Raw genomic sequence first — 21,654 nt, 5'->3', positions numbered from 1 at the left:
AAGATACAACAAGCAGGCTGATAGCATGGAAAGGGTCCTGTAGGGCATAGGATTTCTGGTCTGTACTCTTTACAAATGGAGGCCTTGGGAGTGGATTAGGTAAATGAAGCTGCTTTTATTTAACATTGTCTTATTTCCAGTCTAACTTTATTCTGTAGCAGAACCAGGTGGCTGAGGATATTCTGGAACTATGGATTTTGACCCTGAGGATATATATTTTATTAATCTAAGAAGGATCAGGTAGGCTAAGAGGTGACAAGGTACAGAGTTAATCCATAAACTAAGTATTTAAATTGCATCCCAGATTGTACTTTGACAACAAATGTGTCAGCCATTTTATTATTGTAAATACTCTTGCTATGTAATAGATATGGCAAGAAGTAACATGACCAGTGTCATTAAACTTCTTTAGGCTATTACAAGTTTTAAGAAATATGATTTGAAAAATAAGAACATTAACACAAGCTTGGAGTAGAGCTGCTTGGTTTTTTTCTACATTACAAGGTAAAAATTTGTTTCTTAATTGTGTTTATTTTAGCTTGTTTAGGAAAGTTTTGTATTATGAATAGGTGGTGTTTAATCAAATCAGACAACACAAGGTATATAGAAATAACTTTAATTAAAAAACTTACATAGAAGATTATAATATCAGACATGACAGAAAGATTTGAGTTTATTTGCCTGGACAACTTGGGTTTGTCTGGCTTTTGTTTTCTTTTTAAAAAAATAAATGTACAGTAAAACTACAAGCAAAAATTTGTCAGTATTGAATTTGAATTTTTTTCCTTCTCTAAAGGGACTAGCATAATTTCCAATCCCTAACAAAAATTTAATGTCATCCCGAGGCTAGGCCAGATGCCAGGATTGTCAGTTAACGTGGGTACTACAACTTGAATAACCTTTTTTACATGAGAAAAAGCGATTCATGTAAATTGTCCTCAACTTTTCCATAGAAAAAAAAATAATGTAATAGCTTCAAAAGGAATTTTCCTTAATGTACACTCCAGTATCCAATATTGAAGAATTATCCTTTGAAAAGTTTTAATTCTCATTCTAGGATACAAGTAAGAAGATGCTTATTTGAGTAGAATAAGCTATGGTAAGGAATGACCAAATTAACTAGAAATACAACAATATTTTTTATACTGACAGGACTTTTCCTGTTGTTCATTTTAAGTTGATGTCTTCTCTCTCCATGAGATACATAAAATAGATAAAAACTCAAGTTGAGTTTAAAAATTGTGAGTTTTAGAAAACACCAACATTTAATTCTACTTTGCTTCTTATTCTATTAGGAGTGCATAGAAAATAACCTATGTTTAGTCCAACAGATATCAGTGATTCAAATAAAGGAATATTGTGTTATCTGGTATAGAAATTTCCATAAATAACTTCTATTGGTTAAACATGTTTTTTAAAAAATTCCCTCTCCATAGTCAAGCCTTTAGGTGTCCATTATCATTGGAAACCTGTGCTTCTGTATTTGTAATGCAGCTTACATTTCATGGGGGTAGTTCATACATGCATTTTTAAGTGGAGTGGTCACTACAGTTTTTTTTTAAACTATGCGTGCGTGTGTGTGTGTGTGTGTGTGTATGTATGTATATATGCATGGGTGTAAAAATCTTAAAAATTATTTACCCAGTAATATGATTTGAAATCAAATTGCAGCAGTTAATTTTTTGGTGCTTGTGATTTGCATCATAAACAAATGACTAGCACTTGTCTGTAAGTGAAAAGCTAGGTAGTTAACCCCTGTGGTTCAAGAAGGAAAAAGAGACATACCTTGCCTGTTGCATAAATCGCATAAAAGATTAATACGTGCAGTACATGCTCTTAACTCTGGAATTGTGACTGGAGGGATTGGGAGTTGGAGAACAGGGCTTATTTTTTCTCCTCTTTTCCATTCAATTACACAGTTTTCTTAACCTGTTTCCTGTCACCTGTTTTTTTTATCATGAGTAAGTCCTAGAGCAAAGGTTTTGTATTCTTCCATTCCATCTGCCTGCCTTTTTGGATGGCGGCTGTTATCTGGTACATTGGTACAGAAGATTTCACCATTGAAAGCTGGGCTTGATCTTTCAGTCTGATTGTTGTTTTCATTTTGGCCTAATAAGGCTTCTGTGTGTTCATCCTTCAATGGAAAAGTCCGTCGTTCCCACCACAGAGACTGAAAGGGAAAACATGTTCAGCTCAGTTTCAACTAATTTGTTTAAATCAATGTGTCAAGTAATCTATATATGTCAGTTTTGTTGTAACTATTGTTTTGTTCTTTAACACATACAAATTTTTATTTGGACTTACATATGTACCAACTCAAAATTGTTTAGAGACCTTTGGGAATTGTTTACTCTGCCTCTTCCATGAAGAGGAAACACTACAGGGCACTGGTCTTCGTTTTCAGCCTAGGAGCACTTTGGGAAAGCCCCTTTAAAGGTGTTTTGATCTTCTACCTCTCACTTCAGTATCTCCATTTGCATCCCATTTTAACAGATACCTATTGACTTTTCCTTCTCTGAGCTTTCTATAACTTGGCTATTAATATCCGTAGGCTCCACTCTCTCCATTCTAGATATTCTTTTCCAGTACCTGCTTATGAAGAAAAAAGTAAGAACTTTATATATGTCTTCTTAGAAAACACTCCCCTTGAAGTTAGAACTATGGGGTGGCAAGTAAAAATCTCTTATAAGAAGAAGGGAAATAGCAGCTAACATTCACTATGTGCCAGGTGCTATTTTCATTAATCAGATTTGTTTTGTAATGAAACTGATAGAATCCCCATTTCCTAACTGATAAACGAGTAGGTGGCATTAAGTACTGACACGTTGCATAAAAAAGGTAAAGTGTTTGTAGTTAGTATGGAACTAGAATGTTGGAATACAGATCCTGATTCATACCCAGCATTACATACTGGATTATCATACTGAATTTGTTATGTAATGACAAATCCTTAATTTGCAACAAGGAATTTCTACAAACAAGTATTTAAAAGGATAAGAGGCAGTTAAAAGCTTAACTAGTCAAGATTACACTTACCTTGATTTCTTGACTTTCATTTAATGAAGGTGAACCGTGTGCACTCAGATCTTGGCTCTGAAGACTTACAGCAGCACAGTGCTGACCACCGCTAAAGTCATTAGGGTATTCCTTCACAAGCAGGTCCTGTCCTTCAGCATTTTTACTGTAAGCTCTGGCAAGAAAATCAAGAAAATATTTCTTGAGTCTTAACATTTTATGAAACCAAGGTGTCACTAAATCAATTTAACTTCGTAGCTTTTCTTTAGAGCCCTGCCCAAAAGATTTTTAAAAATTCATCTGCTGATCTTCCTGATGGTATTATCTTCATATCTTAAGGACTCTTAAGTTATATTTTATGGACTTTTAAATTGTATTTTATGAAGTCTTTTGCCAAAGTATAATGTTTTTGGTTTTGTTTTTTGGCTTGTCTTTTTTTTTTATTTTTCCTCTTGGAAAACCAAGAAAAGGCAGTTACTTGGCCCTAATATAGAGTTTCCAGAGTAGTCTATGATTATTGTAATGTCATCTGTGAAGGACTTGATTCACATTTTCTTCTGTTCTTCTGGAAAGTTAAATCTCTGGAATGTGCAGAAAGATGAGAAATCTCATAGATGTTGGGATAACTTTCGGAATAAGGATTTACAACAAATCTGGATATCTTGAGACCCAGACAGAGAAATGTGTTTTAACAGTGCTAACTAAATGAGAGATGCCCCTACACTGAAGTGACTACTAGACTTCACACGGTTTTGCTTTTTAAGTTTTTGGCTACATTAAAAAATAGTCAAATGTAAATATAAAATACCAGAGATTTTCTCAAATATATAATTACTAATGATGTTTTAGGATTTATTCCCCTTTCCCTCAAAGTCATGTTTAAAATATTTAGAATATTTGCTTTTTAGGATTTATTCCCCTTTCCCTCAAAGTCATGTTTAAAATATTTAGAATATTTGCTTTTTAGACTGGATAGTTTCCTTGAGTTTTAAGAAAAACTTTTGAAATAGGTATGTTAAAATGAGTACCAGATTCTAATAGTGTTAGGTCCACTATTACAGCACACTGAAATGACCTCGTTTTCTAGGGAGAATTATCACATTTGCTCAGGAAAGCTATTCCTGAGGCTGACAATGAGCATGAGAAATAAGTGTAGTAAAACACAGAAACTCATTTCATCACTGTGTATTTTGCCCAAATATATTTTGAGTGTGAGCTTAGAATATGCAGTGTTTCACGTCTAGTGCGCAAATACAGTATATTCTTATTTAGAGATCTCCCTTCAAACAGGATTTTTGTTGATTCCACATGGATCCCATGGTTTTGGGTTTTAAATGTATAACACTTGCCTGCTGTTTCTTCTGTGCCACTTGCTTTGCTCCCATAGTGACCATCTGGCTTGTTCTCTTGCTTCATATTTTTTGTGTCGTAAGGAAAAGACTTCATCAGAAAGATCTTCTATCTGGAATTAGAAATAAAAAGTTGTGCTTTTATCAGAAACATTTTGAAATAGGTGTCAGTTCCTCATCAAGAAAACAACAGGAAGAAAATAAAATAAATGCAATATAAATCAAGAGAACAAATGTTGAGATGAGCTTCTGATTCCTAAAAAAAGGGAGTTAAAAACTTTTTTTTAAACTTTTTTATTATTGGGTCATGTTTGAATACTTTCCTAGATTATAAATAGTCTCTTAGTACTTTAATTTTACATAAAATATTCTTAAAGCTTTATTCAAAAGTCTGTATTGATTGCCCATTCTGGAGTACAGTGTTCTAGAAACATTAATATTAAAGAAAAGTTAAACTGAGATAAATGAGAATTAATTTAATGAATGACTTATCTGGAGTTTTAAGACGGTTGTAGTGTGGTTTTTTTGTTTGTTTTGCCTTTTCCTTTTGGTTGTAGTGTTTTAAGAATTTGGGTTTTCTGGATTAGGATCATTCTGAACTAGGGAAGAGTGCATTAAAAAGTAAATTTTGGTAGTTCAAAACACAATCAGTGAGTATAGAAAGATTGTTACAGAAACAAAATGTCTTACATAATATTGCTTCTATAGGCCATCACTTGGAATTTGGTTATATAATATGTTCTTGTATTAATACATTTTACATAATCCCTTTCTTGCAATTTCAAAAAATCTTTAAAAATCCATTTTCATTCATTTGGTGACATAGCCTGATATGAAATAATGTGAGGCTTTTCTACTTTCTATAAGTATTTCCATGTAGAAACATTAATACTTGATTAGGAGAACTGTCTTATACTCCCTATGTGTATTACATGATATATGTACCACATTGTTTTTCTAAAGTCCAAAATTTTTCTAATTCAAAATCAATTTGTGCCAAGATTTTGAATATGGTAGGCTTGAATATTAAGACAATCTCCTCATAAAGGAAAATATGACTTAATACTGGGAATGAATATAGAGATTCACATAAATTCACAATATTTTAACAACTAATATAATAAGCAAACGGTATAATTTATATTTGGCTTTTCTTTATTTTTTATACATTGTCTTTGCAGTCAGATTTGCACAAAAACTTTTTCTAATCAAATTAATATCCTTAATGAAGAACCTCCATAAGTAAAAAGAAAAAAAAAATCAGTGTACATTAAAGGGCTTATATTTCCTTTTCGTTCCTCAAATATTAAATTAAGCAGACTTTAGAATATATAAAATCCCTTAAGTGAAAGGCAACTTACCTCCTCTTCACCTATATTATATTCATCCAAAGGCTGAAGAACAACCATCCTCCAGCTGTTGAAGATACAAACCAATTTCAAACAGCTCTAAGTCAGTAGTTGCTAATAAACTGGCTCAACAAAACAAAACAAAATAAAAAACATGCGGATTTGTAGCATTTGCCAGTTTCATTGTGTGAAGACTCCCATGCTTGCCTCTCGAGTTCAATAACTGGATCACAGAATTCCTCTACATTTTAAACAATTAGTTCAACCATCCAGCTCTAGCCTACCACCGTGAATTGAAAATGATTATTGCTATAGAACATCATAACCACAAATAACAAATGTTATTTCTTATGTAGATAGAATATATCAACAGATTCTCTGTAGGAATTCTCATACCTCCTAGAGTATTGAGTTCTCTTAATACCTCAAAGAAATTGTTAATAAAAATTAGAAATTAGCTATAATAGAGAACAGTGGAAATTACTGTAGTTGTCACTCAGCTTGTGTCTTTCTAACCTCTTCCTGGTACCAGATTCAGGTTCTTAGAAACTGCTTTCATCGTTGCTAAAGAATTGAACTTCACTGCCAGTAGGAAACAGGTCTATATGGCTTTCAAGGACCTCCAATGTCTGGTTCTAACTTCTTTTGTTGCCCTACACAAAACCTCAGTCTCTGGCTGAGCCTTGCACATGTGTCCATGTGCCTTTGTTGTGGTCTCCCTGTGTGAACATACTCTACCTTTCCTTTCCTTCATGATGTTTTCCCAGACCTTCCCACTCATCTATTTAATGTGTTTATTGCTGACTTGGCAATACGTAAAGATCTTATTTTTGTTGTCACAGGTTTTATCTTACAGTGTGAATACCCAATGCAAAGGCCGTGGCCTTCTTTGAACTTTTTGCAACCTTTTGTAAACTTCCATTTTAAAGAGCAAGGATTATTTGTTAATATAATTATTTATATTCCTAAAGTACCTTTTAATGCCATATATATAACAGTTAACTAAATACCACTCAATGAAAAAAGTGTGCTAATAAAGTAAATAAGTCTTAGGAATTCCCAATTAATAAAAAGTAAGAAGTAAAGTTGTGATATTGTATGGTACTTTTTTCAGCATGAGTACTGTAAAGGTTTCTTTCACCATTTTTCCTTCATGGTTATACAAGTAGAAGGAAGGGGGAGAGGAGCACCTTCTATTAAACTTTTAACTTCACGCTGAAAATTTGTTTATTCAAGAAAAAGAAGAAAGAAAAAATTTAAATGTAAGTATACATACCTTGGAGTAAGTATTTCCTTATACTGGAGTTTCTCTAACTTAGCTGGGGCCACTAATGACATGGGAATCACAATATTATCTATGTCATAAGAACTCTCACTTCGTAGTCTCCGTCGTGTAGTATTCTGCAGCAAAATAGGATTACAGTAGTACCTAGTTATGTGATTATATTCTCATGAGTTATATAAAGATAGTATGGCTTGTACCTGTTATGTAAGTTATATAAATATATTATTAAAAGTCTGCCTATAAAATGTTGAGAAAAATAAGAAAGCATACCTATCTTCTGTAAACCAGTACAATCCTTTTTTTTTTTTTTTGTCACGTGTACAGCGTACATTTGTGCATGCACACTTACAAACCTATTTATAACCATAAAAATAGGAATGCCTTAAAATGTAAAACTTACCAGGAAAGATTACTATAAGGCACCCTAAATGTCAATGAAATGATCATTTAACTCACTTTTTCTTAGGAAAGTCTCTGAAATACTTGGAGAGCCATTTAGTAAAGATCATTATTACAATCTTCATTTATGTCTTCCTGGTCCCTAAGCTTCACCCTTGTTTCCTAAATCCTCTCACTTTTTGACTTCTACTCTGACCAAATAACAACAACAAATAAGAACAACACAGGTGCTTGTTCTTATTAGCAAGATAATATGTAGCTTCACATTAAGGAGTAGAGATACTTATGATAAAGTTTAAATTTTTAACAGAAAAGCCATAACCAAGGATTAATGAAGAGTTAGCTTCCTACTAAAAAAATTTTATGGAATTTATTGCTTCCTAATAAGATCTAAATGTGCTAATATGTGCTAGTAAATAGGGGTAATAGAATATGATTTTTTTTTCAAATCAGTTTTAACTATAAAGCAGTTTTATAGAGTTCAGTATACAAAAAACCTACCTGTGATGATGAATTCTGGGTTCTTGATATAACATTGACATTAGTAACAGCAGTAAAATTCCTATGAGGTCCTGATTCTGTGTGCTGAAAAGCAAATTCTTCAAATCTAGTTCTTTCTCCTGCCATGGAAAGAACCATTGAGAATGTCAAACATTAACATGACTTACAGGTATTAGAACTATTTTTCTACTTGGGGAATATGTGATTCTTATCTGTTTATTGGTTTATTTTTTAAATGCACAGGTCAAAAACAATATCTTACAGTCCTGTCACAATTATTTACACTTTCTGGACTCTTGACAGTTTTTACCTACTTCATCTCGTATTTCTTTAATCTCCTCCTTTCCCTTTACTCTTGTTCCTGTTTTCTGTATATTATTCTTGAAGTATTTTTATAATTATGTCCATATTTTTGTGCCTGTTATTCAGAGGTTGAACCTCCAAGCCTTATCCTTTTTAAATTCATATATATATATGAATATATATATGGATATATATATACACACACACATTATATATATATATTCAGTTATAGTTGACATACAATATTATGTTTCAGGTGTACAACAGTGATTAGACATTTATATAACTTATGAAGTGATCACCTTGATTAAATCCAGTACCCATCTGACATCATACATAGTTATTACAATAGTACTGATTATATTTCCCATGCTGTACTCTGTAATCCCAGGACTGTTTTGTAACTACTAATTTGTACCTCTTAATCCCTTCCTCCCTTCATTTATCTCCACACCATTCCATCCCAGCCACCCTCAAAATGCTGTCTGCATTTATGAACTTGTTTGTTCATTTATCCTGTTCTCTAGATTCCACATGTAAGTGAATCACATAAAGTCACATTTGCAAGACTTACCTCTTCATTATATTCTCTATTCTCATTTTTTCATATCTTTGACTTTTCTACTTTACGGAGATTTCCCTAACTTGGTCTTCTGACCATTGTATTGATTTTTGAAATTTTTTCTACTATTAAAGCACTGATTTCTAAGTTCCTTTTCTCTTAATTTTTTATAGCATCTTATTTCATGAATGAAATTTCTCTCCTATTATGTTTACTTCTATTCTTGGTATTTTCTCTTTCTTCCATGTTCCTTTATTCCATTTGTTTTGGTTCCCTATTTTGAGTATATATTTATTCACTTATTTACTGCCCTTGTTTATTTTGTTATGGATTGTAAAAAATAATTTTCTGTATAATGTAAAATCTGATGCCAGTCCATATTTACCTTTTCCTACTTGGTACAAAATGTTCTTTATGGCTAGTAGTTTCTTCAAGCCAGAATCTACATATTGAAATTGGTTCTTAACTTCTAGGTTTCTTATAATCTAGAAGAGTTTGTCTTTTCATATTTTCTAGTTAAAGAGACAAGACCAGGTATCCTACACTTCGTGGAGTTGTCTAGTTCTTGATAATAAAGCATTTTACATGGACCCCTGTGTTTTCATCAAACTGGAACTTAGATCTATCAATTCAAGTGAAATGTTTTACATCTTAGGTAATTTGTATTTCATCATGCCTCTTAGAGATAGAAGTTTTCCTTTGTTTCAGTATACATGTATGAAAATGTCTCAAAAGCTGGTTGTCTTAAGATTGAGGCACTAAAAAGTGTAATGAGATCTCTGGATGTGGCTGGGAGTTTAATATTGTGCCACACTGGTTGATCAAGTAGTGATTATTAGGTAGTGACTTGACCTGTTATGGTGGGATTTCTAGAGACAGTGATAAATGTGTTAAATCCATCATGTATCATCACAGTCCAGTACATCTTAGATGTAATTATTTTCTAATTTATTGGGCATATTGACATATTACATCTAGGGCACACTTTACCTAATGTGTATAGTATTATATCCCCTGGAACAACAAATAAGATTGAAAAGAGTATATAGATAATTTGCTATTTAATATATATCTTCCCAGGTTTTAGTATTAATTTGCAGTAACGGTGGAACTATCTTGTCTCAAATCCCCACAAAAATTTTATTTCGCATTATTAGAAGAGTTCTAGTTTCAAAGATACAGATCATGAAATTATAAATTCCTAAAGGGAATTGAACTAGGTGGTTGAGTTACCTTGACTTACAATTGCTCAAAAGTCTGAAGCAGCTTCAGTGAATCAATACCTCCATAGTAGATACCAAAAATGGTAATAAATTTTTATAAGGCAACCTTGTACTGACATATTTTGAGTCTAGAACACAACCTTGAAGACTAAATCCTGTCCTGGATGATAGTAGAAGATAACTCTAGTCGGGGAACATAGGAAGGAAATTCTTAATTGCCATAAAGTGGATGGATGCCCAGTCCACAAATAATTCTGAACTGACTACATGAATATGTTTAATGCTCATGGGACCTTAGATGCTTTGTATAGTTAGTGACTACTGGATTATAAACTCTCATGAAGCTAGGGTTCTTTGGAGATCAGAATTTTCAGTTTTTAGTGCTAGTGCTAATAATCCTCATTTTAACCTACCTAATGCTGTTTCACTCAAGTGTCTTTTCTTTCTTCCCTGTAACAGCTGTGCAGAAGATTCTGACCTTATTTGAGGCTTGCATGTAGGAGAATATCCATTTCTCCACTGACTCAGAGAAGTCTTATGTACTAAAACAAATGGAAAGGAAATGTGACATTTTAGTTCCTTAGCACAAACCGATAATGAACATGTTAATATGTTTCTACTTATGTCTTTGCAGAATATTAATATACCATTCAAAATTAACACAATAAATACTTATGTACCAAGTTGGAATACTCCTAACCTGAAAATACCTAGAATAAGATTCCTTAAAAACATCTTCAGGAATTGCCCAGTTTCCTATAGTTGCTCCATTATTTGAAGGGGATAAAAAGGGAACAGTTTTCAACTTACAAAATCCTGTAATTCTTCTAAATTACAAGATTTTATAGAGAAGATTGGTTCAGTCTGTAAATCTTGGTTGAATATGATCTGAATCTTTAACTTCCTGCTTACCCTTAAAGCTGGAAATAATTCAGAACCAAGTTAGATTCTGCAGAATCACAACAGGTGGACCTCTCAAGAGCAAGAACCAGATTTCATCAACCTCTGACTGCCTACCACCATTCTTTCACTTTTTTAAAGCAATGAATTTTTTAAAACTTTCATTTAATATCTCTATGCCTCAGTTGCTTTATCTGTAAAATAGGGAGAACAGGCATTAGACATAAGTATATATAACTATTCATAAATGTTAGTTTCATCATGATTATTGTCTGAACCCCATATTTCTGGTACTGAATCAAATGGATTATTTTTTGAAGAGTTTAGAAATGGAAAGGAATGGAAAAAACATATAGGCTGAAGTGCCAAATTCTAACCAACAGTGAAAAATGTGGCCTACCAACAGTAACTGGGTCTTCATTTCAGGATAGCAAAGCACTCAAAAAATTAGACAATTATTATTTTTTTTTACATAGACACATGCACAGATCTGTATAAATACATCCATACTAGGAAGCAAAAATAAATAAAGCAGAATTTGTGAGGAATCTCTGAAAGACTAATACATGGAATTAGACAAGAGCAAACTCAATGCAAAAAGCAAATGGGAAAGTATTACCCCCAAAATGTGATCAACATCAAAAGTGCTCTAGACCTGGAGAAAAGGGAAACGAAGCAAGACAATTATTTGGAGCATCTAATAGGATGCCAACACATGGCAACACCTCAGCCAGGCTCATTGGTGAGAGATTATCTGTTTTAAGAAAAAATCTGGGAGCCTTGAGCAGAAAAATGATGGGTGAAGAGATAAGGCAATGCCCATATGCCCCATTTGAAACATATCCTGCCTATCCCTAACTGCCTCTGAAAAATGGTATAGAGTGCAAATTTCTACCCTTTTCATGAAGAGCATCCCATAGTGACAGAATAGTCTTAACTGAATATCAGCTTTAAAGATGAGAACACATGACTCCAACAAAAGTCTGAATACCAACACCATAAAACAAAGAGGTACAACAAATTTCAAGAAATAGTTAAGGGTCAAAATAATACAGATTAGCAAGCCTTTAAAACACTAATATTGCCAACAGAAACAGGCAAAAGGTCTCTCTAGAAAGACCTTAGAAATTGAAAATTCAAATTTAAAATAATCACTACCGGGGCTCAATAATGGAAGGGACACAGCTGGAAATCAAAATCAGTGGGTTGGAAGAGGAATTGCAGAACTCAAAGGAATCTAGAATGATGGGAAATATGAAAAAGGACGAACCAAAATGGGATAACAGGAGATAATAGAGAATGCATGGGAGGCTATATTTGAAGAAATGATAGCCAAAAAATTTTCAACAATGATACCCTAAGATTTCAACAACTCGAGTGTCACAGATGGGGAGAGGGGGAGGAATCTAAATCATACAGCACATCACAATAAAGATACCCTAAAAATTATCAGAGAAGGGATAAAAACATTACTGCAAAGGAATGAGAGATAGACATAAACCAAAACTAGATGAGGAAAACAGTGACTTTAAAAAACTAAGAGAAAATGTTAGAACGAAATGGCCTCCAAGATTTCTCCCCCTCCCCCGCCGCCCCCCAAAAAAGACTGCAGTGAAATATATTAAATAGAAAACAAGATGGCAGGCATAATTCTAAACTCATTTCTAAAAAGAACTAGAATTATAAGTTAGGTTTTAAAATGTATACATGCCTGGCACATGTAGGTGTTTCAGTAATGCTCACTTGTTTTAATAGAATTATTTCTGGAGTATTTGAAAGCAAATTCCAAACAGTTCACCTTTCTCCTAAAAGCAATTCACCACCCTTCTAAAAGTACATCAAACATTTTGAAGAAAAAAACACTAAGCTTATGCTTTTTATTGAATATTATTCAAAAGTTTTCTTTACAGTTACTTTTTTTCTTCTTGGTGTCTTGTTAGGTTTCAATGGGACTAATGAAACAGTAGGAAATATATGACAATTCAGCGTCTAATTATACACATTATCTGTCCTATTTATAGTAACCTTCCCAGCCTTTGGGTTCTTGCTCTCAAATCCTCTCCTAGATTTCATCCTAACATACCTCGACCCAGTCAGTATCTCTTCTATCTCCTGCCTTCCTTTCCATCCTTTTCATTTATTTATTCAATAACTTTATAGAGATCCAATTACACAGCAGGCACTGTTATACCTTGGGAAAACAATGGTGACTAAAAACTGGCATGGTCTCTGCCCCAATATAGTTTACGGACATTATTCAACAATTGCAACTAATGTATAATAGAAAACTACTATTGAGAGAAGTTAATGAGAGTATATAATAGTATGACAGCTCTAGGAAACACTTCCCCAGATAAAGTGAAAGATTTCAAATATGAACAGAATATCTGATGGCAAGGGGAAGAAAGAGAATGGTATGTACAAAGGTGAAAGGCAGCAGGGAAAGGACAAATTTGGCAAGTCAACAGCAGTTAGGTAGTACAGAGTATGGAAACAGTGAAAACGAACCATAAATAGGTAGGAGCCAGCCTATGTAGGCAAGGCTTTAGGCATTCTCTATTAAGAATATTCTCTCTGAAATATAAGAAGGGAATGGGGGTGAGGGGCAAGTGTGACATCATTAGACTTGCATATTGAAAAGATCACTTGGTACAGAGATTGGAGGGAAATAAAAATTGATAAGGCTATTTCAGCAGTATAGATAAGGGATCATTAAGTTGGACTGTGAGTGGTAGAAATGAAGATAACAGCACCAGATTTGAAATAAATATATAAGACTGCACTGAACATAGGTGAAGAAGGTTGAGCCCTAGGTTTCTGTCTTGCCTGTGGGTGGGCTATTGTTCCTCTCTCATCTGTCCACTCAAAAAGTAATAAATTTTAATTTGACATAATTTCAGACTACAGAAAACTTGCAATAGTACAAGTAAGTCCTGTATACCCTTTCCTTAGATTCTCCAAATGTTAACATTTTATCATATTTGCTTTATCTTTTTGAACTGCAATAAAGTTGTTGACATGATACCCTAAATATGTCAACATGTATTTTTAAAAAACAAGGAAATTCTTTTATAATAGCCAGCCACACAATGATCAAAATCAAGAAATACTAGTAGCTATGTAGATCTTACTCAAAATTCACCAATTATTCCTATAATGTTCTTTATAGAACATTCTGATCACTCTGCACTCAGTTGTCAGGTCTCTCTAAAGTTTTCTTGCATTTGAAATGGTTCCATTGTCTTATCTTTCGTGACTGAATATTTTGATGAGTACAGGCCCTTAAATTGGCTTTGTTTGGTATTTTTTCACAATTGGTAACTAACCATCTGCTCACTCTTTAATCCATACTCTGTCTTTTCTCTCCTTCCTTGTTATCTGACATCAGCAGGGCTGTCAAAGCTGTCCACTTTAATGGGCAGTCCAAAATAAATCCAAGGTCTGGCAAAGCACATATATATCCAGCTACTCACCTTCACACAATTTACCCAAATACCAGGCCATTTTATATATGCTTGAATGCATCACACTGTCTCATGGCACTATGACAAGTCATGTGTGTGTTTCCATTTTAAAACTTTGTTACTTAATATGGGCCAACAGCATTTGAATTACCTGGGACCTTATTAGAAGTGCAGAATCTCAGACCCCCATTCCAGAGTTACTGAACCAGAATCTACATTCTAATGATATCCCAAGTAATTTACACATTAAAGTCTAAGAAGCAATGATTTGAACACTTCTCATTCTTCCTCTAAATTCCAATTAAGTATTAAAAGCTACACTTGTCTGGAGTTCTTGTTGCCCTTTTCCCGTGACTCTTAACCTTTCCTTCCTCTGCCTTTGCCTAGGCACATTCATACACCCTCTCTTCTTTTTAGAATACTTTTATCATATTTGTGCCCATCACATCCTCTAATAATTATTTGTGTCTGCTTCCCTTATTACAATTTCTTTGATTTCCTGTGATTCACCTTTGATTCTTCAGCACTTAATAGTCTACCTGGCACAGAATAGGTACTCAATAAATGTTGAATTCGTTTTACTTAATTCTATAGAAATCAGTAACAGTAAAATAAAAATTAATGACTAGCTATTTAAAACAGATATGATAAAACCTAATTAATGCTTAATTATTTGGAGAGGAGAGATTGAAATACAAAGAATACTTCATTGATTTTCCTAATACTAAAGCATTCAACTCAAATGTCCTCTATTAATTCCCTATTACTAATATTACATTATTGATGCATTACCATTTTGTGCCTAAAATATTTACACTGCTCTATTTTTAAGTCAGATAAAAGAGCAACATTAGAACAAATAAAATCACCTTACTTATCTAATAGCATAAAATTTCATTTTTGCATATTTCCTTTCAGTCATATAATGCATATTCATATTTCAAATGTAATAATTTTTATTTGAATACATGACTGTATTTTTTAATCCGATAACACACTCATAATTGTTATTTTTTCAGATGGTTGCCTAACATTCCTCTGATTAGAGACAATATAATTTAACTGTTTTTTAGCTGTTAGAGCTGGGTGTCATCATGGTATTATTTCTATTATGGACATTCTTAAAATTATCACCTTCCTGCATACACTTTTTTCTATTTTTAAAAAAGTTTAGTCTCAGGATAAATTCCAAGGAGTAGAATTATATTATGAAAAAGTAATACAAGATAACCTATATTTTCCTGTATTTCTTTAGTCTTTTTCCCTAAAGATAAGAAATTGCTTCGTGTCCTTAGTGTTTTCATTTTTCTTAACTTTTTACTGTGGAAAAATTTCAACAAAGAATAGGATAATGAACTCCTAAGTACCTATCATTCAGCATCAACAATTACATACTGGTAACCAATTTTGTTTCATCTCTCTCCCACTTTTTTTTTTTTTTTTTTGCTAGAGTATTTTAAAGCAAATCCCATACATCATATGTTATCTACATCTGTCACCTTGAAGCTCTAACAAACTGATAAAGTATGTGTGTGTTTATGTAACTACATGCATTATTACATCTAACAAAACTAACACTTCATTAATATCCAACATCAGTCCATGATCAAATTTCTGTCTCAAAAACTGTGTGTGTGTGCACGTGTGTGTGTGTGTGTGTGTACAGCTGAGTTCAAATCAGGATCCCCAAGAGGCACAGGCATTGCATTTTAATGATAAAAGAAACATTTTTACATGGTTATAACTGTACCACACATAGAAGTAAAACATTTTTGTCCTTCTTACATCACTTAACATTATTTAAAAAATGTTTTCATTCTTATATGAACTTACAATATTTTTAAAAGCTGTATATTCCACTGTGTTAGTTAACCATATCCCTACTATGCCCTTCAAGTTGTTTGCATTTTTTTATTATGACAAATATGTTAAATATATTTTTAATAAAAGTGGTGTCATATTTAGAATTGGACTAGGTTCGTAGAAATGGATCAGAATACAGAGTTAACAGTTTAGTCATTTATTGTGAGCAAGTATACAAAGTTTTTATCAATAATCTTATTAAACAAAATATATACTTTAAAGGCCTTGTAATGAATATCATACTTACCAAAAGGCTTGTATCAATTCTTACTGCTACCGCAAATATATGAGGGTCCTATTTTAATTACAGTCTTGCCAGAATTGATATTTATAATATTTGAATTTATTAATTAGAAATAGTAAACATTTAGCACAGTGTTTGGCACAAAAGTACTTGGTAAATGTTAGCTATTCTTTTTTTCATTATTATTGAATACACCTAGTTTTTCTAATTCATAAGATATAATTTTTAACATTCAACTCTTTAAACCACCTGGAACGTATTTGAATATTCATCCATCTTAAATTTGTTTTAATGTGCTACGTAAGGTAGAAATCTCATTTTATCTTTTCCCAAGTCATTATTTAATGCCACTAATTACAAAAGAAACAGTTGTTTAAAGCATGTACTCTGAGTCATACTGCTTGGATTTGAATCCTGGCTCTATCACTACTCAACTGTGATTTGGGTAATGTTAGTCAAGGAGAAAAATAATAATACCTACTTTATAGGGTTGTACAGATTAAAGCAACTAATAAACATAAAGCCTTTCAACCACTACTGGCATATAAGGAATACTTCCTAAGAATAGTTTATTTTTATTATTTATTGATTAGACTATTCTTTCCACGTTGATAGGAAATAATATCTTTATCATATAATGAACTCTTTGGCTTTTTCTTCAGTGTCCTTGGTCTGGCTTCCATTAGCATCACAATATTTTACTGATTATAGCTTTATAATACATTTTGATATCTGATACCTCCTTATTGATCTTTTAAATTTTTTATTGGATATTCAATATTTTCTGATGTAAATTTCAGAATAATTTTTGTTCCAAAATAAGAATACTTGTGTGATTCTGATTAGAATTACATTATAAATTAATTTGAGGAAAAATGACATCTTAAGTTACAATACTTTCTTCTGACAGGAATCGGGTATTTCTCTCCATATAGGCATATACTCTTATGTTCCTTAGTAAACTTTTGAAGTTTTCTTCATGTAGGCCTTTGTTAAATTTAATCTTATATATGTTAAATTTTCATTGTCAGTGTGCCTAGAATTTATTCCTTGTTCTAACTGGTTATTACTGCTATTTATAAATGCTACTGATTTTTAGAATTTTAAAATCTACTTTTCAGAACACTAATTCTAATAGGTATTTCAGTTGATTCTTGAGTTTTTGAGGTAGATGATTATTTCACCTGGAATAATTTCTCTGAGAAGTAAACATTTTGTATGGCTTTTTTGGTTAGCTCTGCAGATAGTCAAAATACTTCTCATTGCTTTCAAGCAAAGACAGTGTCCCCATCCCCATTCAGAGTACTCATAAACGTTTCATAAGTTTTCAAGTTTTATAATTTTAGTTTTATAATTTTAGTGTTATATTTAAAATTCTTGGAACCAGCTGGAATTGATACATATGAAACAACTGTGCAAACAAACTGTCCCCCACAAGACTAATAGTAGTTACTGAATAGTTCTCCATTTTCTCATTAATTTACAGTTTTTCCCTTATATAATAAAGTATAAGCTATGTAGTTTGCTTCATGGATCTACTTTCCTAAATGTATGCAAAACAGAATCTATGCTAACTACTACAGATTTTTGTCATGTTTCCTTATGTGGTCGGGATAGATTCTCTCAATACTTTTTCCAGCAATTCCTTTTATAGTTTCTTGTTTATTCTTCCCAATGGGCTTTACAATGATTTTAAGAAGACAAAATTCTATTAGAACCTCATTTATATTGCATTAAACATATAAACCAACAAGAATAATTGCTATCCTTATTAATTTTACCATACAGGAATGCTTTTTTTTCACATTTATTTAAATTTCCTTTTATATTTATAGACCATATTTAAGAATTTTCATTCAGTAAGTATCACACATTGTTAGCATTACTCTCGTGTATTTTTTATTCATGTGTGTGATTTGTGAAAAGTGAATATTAAAAATTAAGGATTTACATTTATTCCTTTGTTAAATTTTATTTCCTTAGAAAACAAAAGTATAAGTATCTGAAAGATATAAAAGGTATATAAAATACAAGATTTGTAAATAACATACCAGATGATGGAGATATGATACAGTCTCCCAGAAATTTATTTTCAGCAAGATCTCCTTTTATTTCAGTCTTTTTTAACAATGTTTCAAAGTGAAAATGGAGAGGCACATCTGGAAAAATAAAAAAAGTATTTTCAGTGAACACTTTTTATAGGCTCTAATATTAAGACTGCTTTCTTTCTATAAATAGCACATAAGCTTAGACAAATGAGAAAAAGCTTGAAAAGTCACAACTTTCTGACATGGCAGAATACTTTTTCAAAGCATACGGGTAGCAATATTTTGGAATTACTGATTATATGTACTAAATAATCAAATAAAAATGCTAATAATGAACAACTTCATAAACTAAAATAGTTCATAAGATGAACAAAATTGTAAGTATTAATAAATACTATCACAGATGAAACAAATGTACCCAAAGGGTCTTTAATAAAACATACAGACAGACCTGTCTGACTCTTTTTAAGTCCATTCCATCCCACCGCACAACTTTTGCATCTGAAATAATGAGGTTTCCAAAAGATATAATTACATGGTTTTAATTACTTGAGGGAAAACCACTATAATTCAGATGTATCCTTCTATAAAAATAGCAACTTTCACATTCCCTTAGTTTAATATTATGAATCCTAAGATGAATCTTTTACAAAGATTCAAACCTACTGCCAAACTAGCTCTCTTCTTTTAAATAGAGACTTAGATATTCAATTCACTGTTTATAGTCTATAATTTTATGATAGAAAGAGGAGCTAAGCAATAAAATGGGCTTCACACATTTATTAAAGGGCTTGTCTTCAATCAATAATGTAAAACCAAAATCATCTTAAAAAACATTTAAGAGACACTTAAACATTTTCATAAGAAACAAACAAAATTTTATAAAGCAGTTGAAATATTGAAAGTGATGCTATTGAAAGAAGGTATTTATTTTTAAGAAAACGAATTATGAATGCATAAATAAGGAAAGACCCCAGGAAAAGTCTGGATTTTAAAGAAGTATCTCTCTCTCAAATGATGTATTTTAATAGTAGATCCATAAGTGTGGATAAATATGCAAAAAAAAAAAAAAATGGGTTCATGAGTATCATAGTGTCTGCCCCAAGGGACAGAGGTAGGATGGCTATTCTGTGATCATATAAAAACTATAGGACAAAATGAAAATAAAAATAAAAACTAAACCTGCTTAAACATTTCAGGATTCTGATATTTCCAATTACCAAAACATAAGTTTGTTTCTTCAAAGAAAGATCACTTACTTTTATAAAGAGACTATCATCTATTCTACTACTGTTCTTTATGAGTTGTGGAAAAACTTGATGTAACTAGGGAAGGTCTTTGTTCCATCCATATACCTCCTTTAGTGCCTACCTACACTGTGTGTGACCTGTGTAATTTATCAAAATATTTCATGATGCTTTATTACACTTACAAGTTTACATTTCAGTTGTCTTAAACTTGAATGCAAGTGCCTTGAAGGATTTGTTTGTATTTATACTCCTAACACCTAGTTAGTACCTAGTATACAGTAGGCATTCAGATTTTTATTAAATGAACATAAGAAGACAAGAATAACCCTAATTAGTAGGTGAGGAAGCTAATCTTATTAGAGTAGACATTAAGAGGATTAAGATGAAGGATATTTATACCAACTGTCAGGGTTATGTCATCAGAGAAACAAATTTACTAATAAGAAAACAGGCAGTAAAGAGTAAAGGTTAGGTTGGTTCCAGAGCATGACTACCTCAGATCAAATCCTGCCCCATCACTTATTAGCTGCGTAATCTTAAATGAGAAATTTAACATCTCTAAGCCTGTTTTTTCATATGTAAGATAAAAAGAACAATAGTATCTATTATCATAGGCTTGTTGCAAGAATTAAACAAGAAACTGTAATGTGCTTATAGGGCCCAGTGTATGCTAAGACTAAATGTTAGCTGCATTATTATTGTTATATTTTTGTTTCTATTGTTAAGGTTTCCTCAAAGATGGAATAAAATAGTTCCCGGCAGAAAATTACTTCAAAGTATGGTGTACTTAAAGCACTCTAATACTGGTAAAAATTAAACTAAGATTCAGGGCAGGAATAGGTACAAACACTTTACAAAGAGGAGCTTTACAAAGAGGAGCAGTGCCTGGATGCTTAGAAATAAAATCCGAAAAGGAAACAAAGCCTATTTGAGATATCTTTCCATAGAGAGACAAACATGAGATAACCAGTGTGCAGAATGTTTCCTTTTTTACCTTCAATATTTACATTAGTCCCTATATAAGACCGGAAGTGTTCCAACAGAAACCAAGAACCGGAAACTTAAGGCCACCTAGGGAAATGGGGATGTATGTGTCTCATTTACTCATTTGTAGATTATAGATATTCTTTGGGTTCAAGAACCGACTATCCCTAAATATAGACAATTTTCTTCTCTCCTAAGAAATCCAATGTTGGTTATAAATGGAGGAATAAAATATGGCAGGGAAAAAGTAACACATAAAAAAAAAAAAAAGACACTGACTTACTGAGACAATTCAACAGCATAGCCATGTTATCAATAAAATGCTAAAAATTTAACACTCAAAAAACTATTTCCCAAAGTAAACCAAAATTTCCAAGGAATTAAAGACATTAACTCAGCATACAACTTAATTCTTCTATAAAAACTGTTTAGTTGTAATAACCAGTGAGAAAATAATTGACAAAATAAAATTTTATTAGGTTCCTTGTATTTATAGGATTAGATTTCACCATAGAAAATACTCAGTTAAATGTTTTATAAGGAGGCTTACCTGATGGCAATGACAGAACAGAATGAAAAGAAGAATCTAACTCTGATACATGTTCTCTTAATATCTGAGACTTTGAATTGTGTTCACAGCTACTCCACGCTGAAGTTGACTGCAGGCAAGGCTTTTGTGTAGTATTTAAAAACACTGTTTCCTTTGAAGGCAAAGTCTGCAAGGAAAAAGAATAATTTAAAGACTTCATTTTTGCCTGAAAAGTGAATTAGAGTATATAATAGTTATAGTACAGTATCTGAATAACACAGAAAGAAATCCTGACTTAATAAGTCACCTTGGAGAAAGACTTTAACATAAAGTTGTTGAAGGCCTTGAATGTGATGAGACTTGACAGGGAGTCCCTGTTCAGTTTT

The 21,654-nt window shown here is 32.3% G+C and overlaps 1 protein-coding gene across 9 annotated transcripts in view; it reads right to left on the bottom strand.

The window, feature by feature from the left end:
- Positions 1-600: 600 nt before the first annotated feature.
- KANSL1L (KAT8 regulatory NSL complex subunit 1 like) overlaps positions 601-21,654 on the bottom strand; it is a 101,434-nt gene continuing 80,380 nt past the window's right edge. For 7 of the 9 annotated variants that reach the window (XM_011369617.2, XM_011369620.2, XM_023536305.1 and 4 more), the window contains 9 exons: positions 21,290-21,455; positions 18,509-18,616; positions 10,400-10,528; positions 7,899-8,017; positions 6,990-7,114; positions 5,726-5,780; positions 4,365-4,477; positions 3,037-3,190; positions 601-2,170 (listed from right to left, as the gene is read on the bottom strand). In XM_011369617.2, the coding sequence (XP_011367919.1) occupies positions 1,940-2,170; positions 3,037-3,190; positions 4,365-4,477; positions 5,726-5,780; positions 6,990-7,114; positions 7,899-8,017; positions 10,400-10,528; positions 18,509-18,616; positions 21,290-21,455 (1,200 nt within the window). In that variant the 3' untranslated portion in view covers positions 601-1,939. Of the gene's footprint in view, positions 2,171-3,036; positions 3,191-4,364; positions 4,478-4,519; positions 4,964-5,725; positions 5,781-6,989; positions 7,115-7,898; positions 8,018-10,399; positions 10,529-18,508; positions 18,617-21,289; positions 21,456-21,654 lie in introns of those variants that run through there. The other 2 variants (XM_011369622.2, XM_011369623.2) reach the window with 2 other exon arrangements.

Source organism: Pteropus vampyrus, unplaced genomic scaffold (assembly GCF_000151845.1).
Source record: "Pteropus vampyrus isolate Shadow unplaced genomic scaffold, Pvam_2.0 Scaffold152, whole genome shotgun sequence".
In the NCBI taxonomy this organism is placed as follows: domain Eukaryota; kingdom Metazoa; phylum Chordata; class Mammalia; order Chiroptera; family Pteropodidae; genus Pteropus; species Pteropus vampyrus.
This window is presented reverse-complemented; position numbering and strand designations above follow the sequence as displayed.